The following is a 12,392-nucleotide window of genomic DNA, read 5'->3' on the forward strand; positions in this document are numbered from 1 at the left end:
TCAAATCCGTGGTCATATTTGATTTATTTGACACTTTTTGGAAACTGGATTTGTTGTTTAAGATATTTGATCAAACATTTCAAAGGTTCCAAATCTCATCGCCGTGGTTCTCCGATGTTATTCCCGGCCTCCCAGTGGGGCTACTTGTTGCGACCCTAGACCTCGAGCACGCGAACCTCATCTCTTCAGCCAATCGCCACTTGCCACCAAAGACCAAGCCAAACCCTGCCAGCCGGAATACATCCAACCTTGACCAAAAGATCATCTCCTAGGCACCATGCAACTGGAAAACGGTCAAAAAAGCCTCTTGACCATGATAGGTTTCCTGGTACATTTACTTGCCGGTCGGCACACGCGACACCACTACACCTTGCAATTCTGTCGACACAAATCCCCAGAATGGGCTACCCTAGTTTTTTAGACAATGATCGTTCTGGTTTTTCACCTCTCCTAATCGCGCTTGACGGCTAAGGGTGAGCATAACCAGGCTGGTGGAGAAGGGGTTAGTTGGCCGCCTATCTCCATTGGATAAAGCATTATTGATTGAGGACGACTACGCGCTGTGACAAATAAGCATCAACAATGACACGATGCTTGGTGTTGTGGGGCTTCAGTGAGCTTGTTTGATGGCTCTGATTGGCCTGGTCTAAGTGCCAGATCCTTGGCAGATTCTTATTACCGGGTAGGTTGTGAAGAATGACGCGCATGAGCCTGGCCAACTATGTTCCGCGGCATCATATCCTATATCAAATATATCAAATGTTGTTTCAAATCCAGGATTTTGGATTTGCTTATTTGAAATAAGATTTCGATATATTTGATTGATTTGTTTGGTAATTTGTTTGATTGCATTTGATTTGCGGGCAGCGCTGATGCTATCCATGGATCTATGTATGGCCTGAGTCACGACAGAATGACGATTCACCAGGCACATGCCGATTATCCATATCATACATCCAATCATCGAGACTGTCCTCTCTTTCACTGTCTTCAAAAATACCATCCTCTTCTTCACTGCTCTCGTAGTCATCACTGGATTCTTCACCAGATATACTGCCGGTGTCATCGCTATTTAGGCTTTTGAAGCGGCTAGAGGGATTGATCTCGATGTCTTTATAGTTACTTCGCTGGGGTACATCGGGACTTTGGTCCAGCCTCTGCAGCCTTGGCCAGCTTGGTCTCGTCGTATCGATATTTTCCCATGCATGGTGTGCCCACATGTGCTTTATTTGACTCGTTATACGTGCATTGAGGTTGATTTTAACCTCCTGCTCTCTGATCATATCCGGCAGGAGATATGCTCGTAGTGTAAACGCGATGAACCGCTTCCACAAGAGTCGATACCTTTTCCCTGTATTCTGCTCGACTTTGAGAGCAAATGGCTTCGCTTGACAGATATCGAGTCTGGAACTAGCTAGCCAACATAGAAGCACCCGACTCGTGTTTTGCGCTGTAAGCTCACATCGATCGAGCATGGCATCAACAGCGCTCAAGAAACAGATAATCTTCTCTTCATCCTTTCTGGGGATCATAATATCAGGATCGCCATCTAACGGTCCTTGTCCGAGGATATAGTCTGTCTCCACTGAACCGTCCTTGGCGCGTATTGGGAGACGTGTCATTGCCTGTAGTATGTCTCGCCGCACATTCTTTTATGTGATTGGCCATCGTGTACGTTCCAACCACAGACTTGTTGCTGCAAACGAGTCGTCTCCAAGAGCCTTGCTATAGAAACGTGGTTGAGTTTCAGCATCCCGATACATCTTGTCACGTTTTAACACCTCATTAATCAATGCGCGCGTTTCTGGCGATACTTTGCTGCTGCGCATTGGCTGCTTCGTGATGATTGTTGCATTGGATTTCGATGTGTGCCCACGGCCTGTCAGCTTGCGGCCAACCTCAAACCAGCCACTGGCCGCTCTGGATCGAAAAAACCGCTGACACATAACACCCGCTCTCCATGGTTTCTGGGGCCGTGGATCATGTATTCGGGGCCTTCCGCGACCTTGGGGATTAGTCCAGGAGTGCTGAGTGACGTAGTGTTGTTGAATCTTTTGGTCGTTACCTGGAAGAGGTAACAGCATTTATCATGGCATCACCAGCAGTTCTAGCGGGAGAAGAAGGCCTAGTTCATCACGAGGAACAGCCAAGAACAGGGTTCAAATCCATACCACGAAATCCACATATGGATCCATAATGTGGATCCATATCCATTCCATTCCATTCCACGTGGGCTTCAGCATTTCCATATCCACGCCACGAAGCCCCTTCCACATGTTCCACATGTGGAAATCGTGGAATATTTTAGGTGGGGTTCGAAAATACCTTGATTTCCTTGTGAAATCCCGCATATCCTAAGTACTTTCTATCACCCACAACAACACAACATCGATTTGCCACCCCATTTTCCTCCGTACACAATGAGTCCATTCTGGGGGCTTCACTGTTACTCGCGTTACTACCCCAAATCGAAATGGCCACTCCCCATCCTACCAAGTCAACCACATCCGTTCCAGAACGAACAGAAGAGGACAATCAACGGCTCTTTCAGCTCTACAAAAGCTGGATCTTGACGGAGAGAGACGGCAAGGCGCGTCTATAGGTATATCGGTTCGGCTACGAATATCCAGCATAACAAGAAACAGGAACGTCGGTGGGTGTGTTGCCTTTGCGTCAAGCAACGGCGGATTTTAATGGACCAATGACAAAAACATTGACGTCACCGAGGGCGGGCGGGACCCATTAATTACCATTGTTGGACGAAGTAGGTTTCCATTCCACGAATTCCACAATATGGATCCATTTCCATAATGGATCCATTTCCACCCATTCCACATCGAAATTATTAGTCAGCATCCATATCCACGCCATATTCACAAATGTGTCGTGGAGTGTCGTGGATTTGAACCCTGGCCAAGAAGATCCTTGGCTCAGCGTCCCGATGCTCGCAGTATCATGGACTCTGTTATCCTGGATGTTGAAATATTATCAAACCGGGCCTTTCGCTGCATCATGCTTTTTTCAGCATTAATCGCCCAAGGAAGGATTATTTTTAGCCCATCACAAGATCCAAATGACGATGTGATGGACACAATCTTCGACGTGCCCAACAACCTTGAAAATATGTCGGCGGGTATTAAGTCTACTCTCGATACTTTAGTGATTCTTCGGGAGCAACTGGACAATCCTAACCAACTGTTCAAACGCGAAGGTCTTGTTAAGCTACCATAAGCAACCAGAACTTTGTGAGATAGTGACCGAAGTCAACATATGATATGTAGCGTTCATTTAATAAATGACTGGATAAAATCGATGAATGGATTTATTCCACCCTGGAGATTACACCTTATAGAACTTAAAACGTGGTGTCTTGTTGTTAAGACATCTGGTATGCGGTTCTATCTTTTCGAGGGCTAATACACTAAACAAAACCCCACCCAGCCAAGAAGCATAAATAACAAAGCATTGTATGCCAATTTTAGTCATTACGCTATTTCTTTCCCATATAGAGTTCCATATAGACCCAACTTCAGAATGAACTTTTCCCAGCTAAATAAAAACGGCCAGCATTTATTCGATTGCAATATTTTTACCTCGCTAGCTTGACCCCCTTCAAGTTACCAGATTGAGTACTTTTGTGACTTATATGATATTTTCGTCTATGGAAAACCCCTCCGACTAAGATTGTAGATAAAGCAGATAACAATTGATAAATAAAATACGCTCTCACACCCGTGTGTGACGCGAAATTTATATCTAACCCCCTGTCAGAAAATCAAGTTGAGCCTGTGATGTAGGGTAAATGAATGAATTGTACTACAATTGATTTTGGACTGTACTATTAGGTAGGACGTGGATCCTAGTCGACGAAGCCACGAGTTACATTAGGTGCTTAGCAGAGTATACAGTCATAGAAGAACTCTAGCTTCTATACCTCTTCTTATGCTGGCATGGGCTGTCTACGTCATCTGATGTAGGACCCCGCTTCTTCGATATCAGTCCGTTCCCAGTCCACGTAGCCACCTTCTCGGCTGTGATTCCTAGTTTCTCAATACCAACATCGTTAAGCCCGTCGCCTTTCTTAGTGAAATATCCTCCAAGGCCAAGCCAAGCATGCCATTCTCGACTAATCTGGCGATATTCTGCCTTTGCTCCTGCAACATGGCCTGGAGCCTCATCTAGGCTCCGTGCCTGAAACGCTAATCGTTGGCACTCGCTCATTTTAATCGTCGCAACACCTATGTCCTGCTAGCGCCACGAAATTTCCCATACAAACTTGGACAAATTCAAGATCATCGTATTCCTGTAGTTATATAAAGTCTGATCTGACACCTTCTCAACAACCCGCCAAATGGAGGTGCCAAGAACGCGGTTTCACCCAAAGGGATAGAGATTTGGAGCTCTCAAGTTCTAATCCCTTATCCGGGCAACCTCAAACCATGAACCTCTCGGACCGCTTTTGAACATACGTTGGTAGGTAACATTATTCCTCCACAGGTGCGACTGTTGGCCTAGCTTGCTTAAGTCCACTGAATTGTTTGCCTCTAGAACATCGCTGTGATCTCTCCGGTAATGTTTCGTATCCGGCGAAGATCCCGCCCAATATGGGGACAGGAATTGCAGCCCAGCCCACCATGTAGTGGTGGTCCGAGATATGGTATAGGCTCTGCACCAGGCGATGGAAATTTCCAGTTCTGTAGATCATCCGCATCTTTGATGATGTTCGGTATCTCCAGAATCTGGTCACTGATATCTCGGCGCTCTTTTAACGTAAAGTGCTGACGGTGTAGGGGATCGACGAGATGTGTCTTCACTTGCCTGGCCAGGATACCTGTCTTGCAATCAAGGCATATAACTAGGTTCCACTCCGCGAGGTGGACAAACGGCCCGATTTTGGGCGATGTGTCGTCGTGTGTGGGCTCGGTCTGCTCCTTTTGTTCTACAGGTAATGGGCTGGACATAGATTTACAAGTAAACGAGTTGACCTCTTCCTCGGCTCTAAGAGCCAGTGGTTCTTCGCTGTCGGGCTGTACTCCTACTTCATCTGACAACAACAAGCCAAGTCCCGGTCGCGGTCTCTTGCTATTCGAGAGGGTTTCTTCTAGATCTGATGTAAAAGGCCGCTTTCGATATGTTGTGAGATCATGACGAGGGCTTCCATAGTTCAGCTCAGCATGCTCGGCCTCAACAGGGATAGACCCAGGTTCGCCGCTTTGATCACATCTCCATAAGAAGGCATGCCAGCTTGTAGACACTCGATCATAGGCTCGGAGTAGCGCAGGTTGAAGATGATCTGGATACGTACCATCGAGGCCGTAAGTTGTATGCCGCTGCATGGGCCTGTGACCGCTCTGCCAAGCGTAAGCCACTTCGGGCCCAGCCGTCCCGGTAGTATCATCAAATCTATTGAAGCGTATAGCGGCGTCATGAACATGACGTTCTGTGATAGCGATTGAGATTTGGCGGTACATTTGGACCCCGATACCTGGTGGGATACCTGCGGCAGCACTACAATGCCGCCGAAGCTCCTTGGTGAATGTCGAGACAGTCCAGGGTGTCGATTTAAGGCCTATTTGAGAGAGCGGCGAGAAGAGAAGCGCGTCGGTATGCTCGATATGAAAGCATTTACGCAAGATTGATATCGCGACTGGCCGTATATAGACGAGGTACTGGAAGATGAGTCGGGAAACAGGATTGGAGAAGAAGCGTACGACATAAAACTCGTTGTTGGTTGCCAATCGGGCCTTGTGGTGCCTAGTGATTGAGCACATCTTTGCACCCCATAAGCCAATACCTCGCTCTCTTGAAGCAGTGTTGAAACACTCTAGCGTCAATAGCTCTGAGATTCGTGCAAACTGACCGCCGTCAAGGTTACAAAGTACCATAAGACCCTTCAGATGATCATCGTGGGCCTCCAAGTACGCTCGAGCGGCTTTGGTATTCCAAGTTCCGTGGTCTTTACCCTGTACACGGAGCAAGCCATCGATTGGGGATATACATGCTCTTAGCAGCAACTCGGGGTAGGTGTCTGTCAGCTTATTGGTAGGATCAGACACGAAAGAGTAGCCTGGTGTTGTCGTTGATAGATTATCCCGAATCAGCGATAAATCGATGTGAGGGGGCTCCCAGTCATACATCAAACGGGAGCAGGATGCCGTGACTGAACGCAGCACTTCACGAGCCAGGCCACGGAAGTCTACCATCGAAAGCCGTTGGTTGCCATCCCAGGACAAGACCTCGCCATCATCGCTCCAGTAGAATCGGAAGGATGACCCTTGAGACCGGCGAAGGGCGTTACCATATGATAATAGACTTAAGAATTCGCCCATGGGCGATAAAGTGCCATCACACATATATTCCCGGCGGGCCGCATTGAGTCTCCGCTGCAGCCCGTGACGCGGCGAGTGCCCAAATCCTCCATAAATGTGCGAGAAACGCGGCAGCACGGCCTCGAGAAATATCAATCGAGAACAGTATATAAGCTTCGCCAAAATCGGGGTGAATCGGTGAGGCTTCAAGTACTCATCTCCTTCTGGGGTCGTTAGCCCGCGCACGGCACTGAAATACACCAGCATCGTCGAGCTCGCGACACCGCCGTCGTAATCCTCAGTAACAGCAGAGTAACAAAAGCGCAGTAAAATATCGAGCGCAGGATCTGGTGGGTGATCTTCTTGACTGTTCGAAGACCAAGTGGAAGTTGCCTCGTCATCAGATGGATCACTCGTGTCCACAACCACCCTTTCCTGACTTTCATCTTCAATCTCGTTGCATCCTTCATCATCTTCACCTTCATCATCATCTTGGATCTCGTCATCATCTGGAAACTCGTCCTCATCCTCATCATTATCCTGATCCTCATACTCCCCTTCGTCCCCATCGTGTCCTCTATCCTTGTTAGCAGCAGGGTCTACATCACCATGTTCCGCGGACTTCCATATGTCATCCAACCAAAACTCCCGTAGGACTCTAAACTGATGCTTTTTCAGCCTATGCCCTGTAACCTTCTGAAAAGTCGTCGGCAATAATCGGAATAATCGGAGCCAGAAACAGACAAAGCGTTTCAGTTCTTTCCGGTAAACCTTGTCGGAAGACGGCCTTGCAACCAATTCGAAGGGCATCTTGTAGGGGCGGTCTGGATACCTGCCGCGGAGCCACCTTCTCAAACATACATCCGTTGTCCGGACTGTCTCACCGCATTGATCCAGGAGACGATCAAGCGCGGCTATCATAAATAATAGCCTTCGTTCATCACGTGCCGGACTGATGATGGCTTCTCCTTCAACGACACCAAGAGGCAAGGGTCGGTTATCCGTGCAGTGAGGTAGCGCTGTGAGGCGAACTAGAACATCACAACGCGCTTTTCTAAATGTGGTTTCCCAGCCTGTGCGCCGCAGCCAGTTGGTCTGTAAGGCGGAAGAAGCTGGCGTCTCTTGAACACGCGACCTTCGACCTCCACTCTGCTGGTTTTCCAACCGAACATGCTCCTCGGTGAACAGCTTCTGAGCAAGGAGCTTGATGGGATCAGGACTGGCTTGTAGAAGAATGCTGCTGGGTATAGACCTGCTGTTGACGTCATTGTCACTACTGACGAGCCATGACCTTCGAGTATTATTCGCTGTCCAGCTCTGGAACAAAACTTCTTGTTGAATATGGTCTCGAAGCCAGTGCTGTCGGCTTTTCTTTTCAGCCGTGAGTTTCAACTTGTCGCGGTGTTCGGCCCTGAGGTGATCCTCCAGAACCTTCCCACTAGCAGAGTGGAGACCGCAGTGCTTACAAGACAGGCCTTTTTGTACGGCAAGGTACGGGTGACGTCGTGATCCATGAGGTCTGGGGGCCAAAGTGTCTGGATCTGGGAGGTTCAGTGAGGACAGGAGGGGCTTGAGGCCATGCCGAGCAGATCTGGCAATGCCATGCTTTTTGCCGGGATGCTCCGATGCGCGTCTGGGACTCAAAGCAAAACCGCATTTGGTACATGTGATAGCTTGCTCTGGCGAATTGTAATAAAGGCCGAGCGTCTCGAGCTTCTGCACCTTTGTTGGGGATAAAATGGGATGAGTACTTTGCTCCTGAACAGGTAAGGGGTCCATTATGACTAAGCTTAGAAAAGTAATAACATAGGATGAAACGGAGAATATCGATTAGACGTTTTACGAAGACGATAGGTATGTCATATCCAGCAAGCAATAGCAAAATCATGCCGTTGTTTGGGTCTGGAGTGATCAAGTTCAACAACTTGACAAGGGTCAGCAGACGGAAACGCGACGCGTTTCTTGTTTTAGGTTTTCTAATTTCATGAGTGCGGTCCAAGAAACGCAGTGCGTTTCCATCCGGGAAATATGGGGCGAAAATGCTAGACGATGATTGGTCAAAAACAGGAAACGCAATGCGTTTCTGCTAGTAATTCTTGAGTAGGGTGAAAAGCACGGCACACCCGTTGAGAATTAGTAAGACGCGGCCAGGAGCGGACGTCCTCTGCGGAGGCTGCGGAGTGCGGGGATCCTGAATACAGTGGGTTGCAATAAGCATTCGCATCCCCGCTGTATCAGAAGCTAGCTATAGGTACCCTTGCATGTCTTGTGTACGTAATGGCCGCAGGGAAAAGGTCTGCCTTTTTAAGTATCAAGTACCGGGTTTCAGTTAAGAGCTTACTCATTTGTGTGGCGCTATGGAGCAGGAAACACGTCGGGAGCACGCACCAGTCGGACGATATAGGATTCTGCCGAGTCATGGCTTCTCTGTGGCGGCTGAGCTTCTGGAAAGTTGCCTGTGCTAGCTACTAAATCCTAAATCAACAGTTGAGATTTAGATATCGGGATTCTGTCGGAGGAACTCTTCCATTGAGGTAGTCTTGACATTTAGTTTATCGTTATCAAGGTTCTTGAGCGAATAAGTCCCATCAAGTTGGAACAGTTGATAGAAGAGGCCAATGAACCCGTAGTAGTCGTTGTATGGCTTTTGTTCCCGCATACTGTAGGCAAGCTTTCTCAGATCATCGAGAGAACCTCTTTCCTTGAACTTGATTTCAACACCTCTAACTTCTTTATAGATCTTTGCAAGCTCGCGGGGTGAGTAGGCGCCAGAGTGCAATTCCCAGAATCCTCCCTCGGGGGCGTCATCACGCTCAATGACGGCGGCGGAAAACTCGGCTGCGTCCCTTTCCGTGGTCAAGTCCCACTTCTCGTGGCCAGTTCCCCAAATATCAACAGTTTTGTTCTCTGGATCCCAAGGGCCGTTATAAGCAGGGGAGAAGTTTCCGTGATCAGGGACAGAGAAATAGACCTCGGTCAAGCCTCCAGTCAACAACCAGATGGGCTTGATACTTGAGGTCAGCTTGGCTTGTTGATGAAAAGCAATGCACGCATCATAGCTCTGATGCATGTCAAGCTGAAGCTGCCTCCAGTCGCAATTCCAGCTCGCAGCAAGAAAGCGAGTAATGCCGGCTCGTTCAGCGGCGCGCAGGAGGAGGAGCTGGCCATCGAGGTGCATTATAGGAGTTCCTGCATAGGCACAGATGACAGCGTCAGCGCAGCCCCCAGATCAAATCCAATCAAACAAATTGCCAAACAAATCAATCAAATATGCCAAAATTTTATTTCAATCAAACAAATACAAAATCCTCGATTTGAAATAACATTTGATATATTTGATACACAATATGCCATCCAGCGTCCATGCTGCCAGACCGTTGACCGCGCTTTCACAGCTTACCCGGAACCTGGCTGGTGAGCGACCCCAGCCAATCAAAGTCATCCATCAAGCCTTCCATTAGTGAGCTACCCCAGTACCACGGTCAGGCTGGTGGGGGAGAAAGTAGCTCCTTAACTTTTACGTCCCGTCCTCGCGACATCAAGTCGCGTCGGTGCTAGTTTGTTTACCTTTCAACGCGTACCATTCCTCCCACGAGTCGACGCCTAACCCGATGGAATCCGACGACATCATGCTTCCTTCGCCTCCACCCTCTGCCTTTTCTTTTCTTCGACCACCGAGGAATTTGGCGAGTCAATTCGAGCTGACGACGCAGTCGGCATTGCCAGACCACCCTACTGTTGCAGATCTTCCGCGAGCAGTGTGGAGGAACAAACGATATGTTTTGGAAGAGTCCTTGTCCCGGAAGGGCTCGAAGGGCCGGAAGAGCTGGATCAAGCGCCATGGATTTTTTCTTGTTGAGATCGACACTAACGACAGTCCTTTGAGTCCTTACTGGGCCTGTCGTTTGTGTGACGCGAAGGGTCAGCCTGAGTTCTTCGCCGCTGCTGCTACGAGTTCGGCAGCGGACCATCTCCGCAAGTATGTGAATGTGAATGTGACGTCGCGAGCTTGAGCACTATTGACCAACGCCAGGTCTCACAGGATTTTCGAGAGCAGTCAAGCAGCTGATCCAGATCTGTCAACCGATGAATCTGAACGGCCTAAGCGACGACGCTTGCAGTACAGCGCCGTGCCGCGTGCTAGAGTCAAGATGATCCGAGAACTGAGCCTGGGACTTCTGATCAACACCAATGTTCCTTTTTCCTTCTTCAGCGATACATTCTTTCAGCAGCTCGCTTGGCAGCTTGACCCTCACCTAGCTGACCAGATACCATGGAGCCGGCAATCGATGGGCCGTTTGCTGGATGACACGTACAAGTCTAAGAAAGATGAGATCAAGCAGGAGCTCTCAGATGCCCTTACTAAAATCCATCTGGGGTTCGACCTGTGGACATCGCCTAATCGGCATGCTGTTATGGCAGTCACAGCTCATTTTCTTGACCGCCAGGGCAAGCACCAGTCGCGCCTATTGGCACTCCGTCGCCAGCTAGGGTGTCATAGCGGAGAAAGTCTTGCGGTGACGCTCGGGCAAGTTGTGCGAGAATGGAAGATAGAGGACCGAGTCGGAACCGTGATCTCGGACAACGCATCTTCAAACGACAGCTGTCTCGTGAACTTTTACGGAGATCTCGACGCAGAGATGAGTCTGGCGGACGTTCGGGCCAGACGTATGCGCTGCTATGGGCATATCCTGAACCTGGTTGCTCGCGCCTTTCTCTACGGCGAAGATTTCGAGTCTTTCGAGGCCGAATCGCAGGTATTTGATCTTCTCGGCCGGCGCGAGGATGACCTACGACACTGGAGAAAGAAAGGGCCGGTGGGAAAGCTCCACAATGTTGTCAAATTCATCAGATCTTCCCCTCAGAGGTGTGAGCTCTTCAAAAGGATCTCACGCGAGAACGACGAAGCACAAGAATACCTCTTGGCGAGTGAGTCGACGGCAGAGCTAGAGGTCGTAATGAATAACGATACGAGATGGAACTCCACTTATCTCATGATCTCTCGAGCGCTCGTCAAGCAGGGAGACATCAGGGCGTTCTTGGTCCACCCAGAAGTGGAGAAATGGCTACCGGAGGCCGACATGCTGAAGGGAGATGACTGGAGACTGTTGGCAGAAATCAAACTTATTCTTGAGCCATTCTATCTACAGACTATGAGAACGCAGGGCTGGGGCAGCGAAGGAGGTAACGGACGGCTCTGGGAAGTGATGACGGGTATGGAGTACTTGCTGGAACACCTAGAGGATCGGAAGCTGTTCCATCATGCCGTTCCAGACGAGGCAGGGGGGCAGGACACCAACTCGCAGGCCGAGCTGGCTCGAGGGCGACCAGACCGTAACCGGCAGCTTCCTGCTCGATTTAGGGATTGCGAGACGGATATCCATCCGCGAAAGTCCAGGCAAGGCCCCTTGTCAGATCGTGGCTCGAGACAATGCGATGATGGATCAGGCAAGCCATCAGGATCATTAGGAATCGATGACATGGGAAAGGATCACCGACACTATTTAAGACTGTCCATCATGACTGCCTGGCAGAAACTAAACGAGTACTACACCAAGCTTGGAGACTCACCGTTGTTCGCTGCATCCATCATCCTCCACCCATCACTCGGCATGAACTATCTGGAGGTGAACTGGGCGTCGGAAGAGCAGCTTGTGTGGGTGAGGGATGCCAAAATTGGACTGTCTGACTACTTGGACCGTTGGTACCACTGCAACCGGCCGGTGGATGAGCAGCAGAAGATGATCATGGACACATCGACATCCTTAAGCGTACCAAGGACGACAACTGAAGTTAGCGTGTTCAAGCAATGGATTAAAAGCAGGACAGCGAAGACCACGGTGATGGGAAGCGAGCTTGAGCGGTATCTGCGGCTAGAGCCGCAAGAGACTGAGGATCCAATCGAGTGGTGGATGGCTCACCAGGGACAATTCCCGATGATCAGCCAATTGGCTCTCGATATACTCGCGATACCGGCGATGGCGACTGATTGCGAGAGGTCGTTCAGCCTAGCCAAGCTAACGCTGACGACGCAGAGGCTTTCGATGACGACGGAAACGCTGGAGAAGTTACAATGCCTTAAGA

At 49.3% G+C, this 12,392-nt stretch overlaps 3 protein-coding genes across 3 annotated transcripts; all 3 read right to left on the reverse strand.

Moving 5' to 3' along the window:
* Nucleotides 1-755: 755 nt before the first annotated feature.
* Nucleotides 756-2,127, reverse strand: FOXG_21832 (uncharacterized protein). Its single transcript, XM_018402201.1, has one exon. It carries the CDS (start codon nt 1,620-1,622, stop codon nt 888-890), a length of 735 nt encoding a protein of 244 aa, XP_018254967.1. The 5' UTR covers nt 1,623-2,127; the 3' UTR covers nt 756-887.
* A 2,071-nt stretch (nt 2,128-4,198) lies between these two features.
* Nucleotides 4,199-8,087, reverse strand: FOXG_14931 (uncharacterized protein; the record flags this gene model as incomplete). Its single annotated transcript, XM_018395000.1, has 1 exon — nt 4,199-8,087. One exon carries the CDS (start codon nt 8,085-8,087, stop codon nt 4,545-4,547), a length of 3,543 nt encoding a protein of 1,180 aa, XP_018254968.1. The 3' UTR covers nt 4,199-4,544.
* Nucleotides 8,088-8,802: 715 nt separating this feature from the next.
* FOXG_14932 (uncharacterized protein) lies at nt 8,803-9,486 on the reverse strand (the record flags this gene model as incomplete). The annotated part of the gene is made up of 1 exon (XM_018395001.1): nt 8,803-9,486. The coding sequence occupies one exon, from the start codon at nt 9,484-9,486 to the stop codon at nt 8,803-8,805; it is 684 nt and encodes a 227-aa protein (XP_018254969.1).
* Between the last annotated feature and the right edge of the window lie 2,906 nt (nt 9,487-12,392).

The sequence above is a fragment of the Fusarium oxysporum genome, chromosome 3, assembly GCF_000149955.1.
Source record: "Fusarium oxysporum f. sp. lycopersici 4287 chromosome 3, whole genome shotgun sequence".
Taxonomy (NCBI): Eukaryota; Fungi; Ascomycota; class Sordariomycetes; order Hypocreales; family Nectriaceae; genus Fusarium; species Fusarium oxysporum.

Excerpts from the sequence above, each read along its gene's own strand:
- FOXG_21832 (XM_018402201.1), bottom strand. The coding sequence starts at position 1,622 with ATGACACGTCTCCCAATACGCGCCAAGGACGGTTCAGTGGAGACAGAC.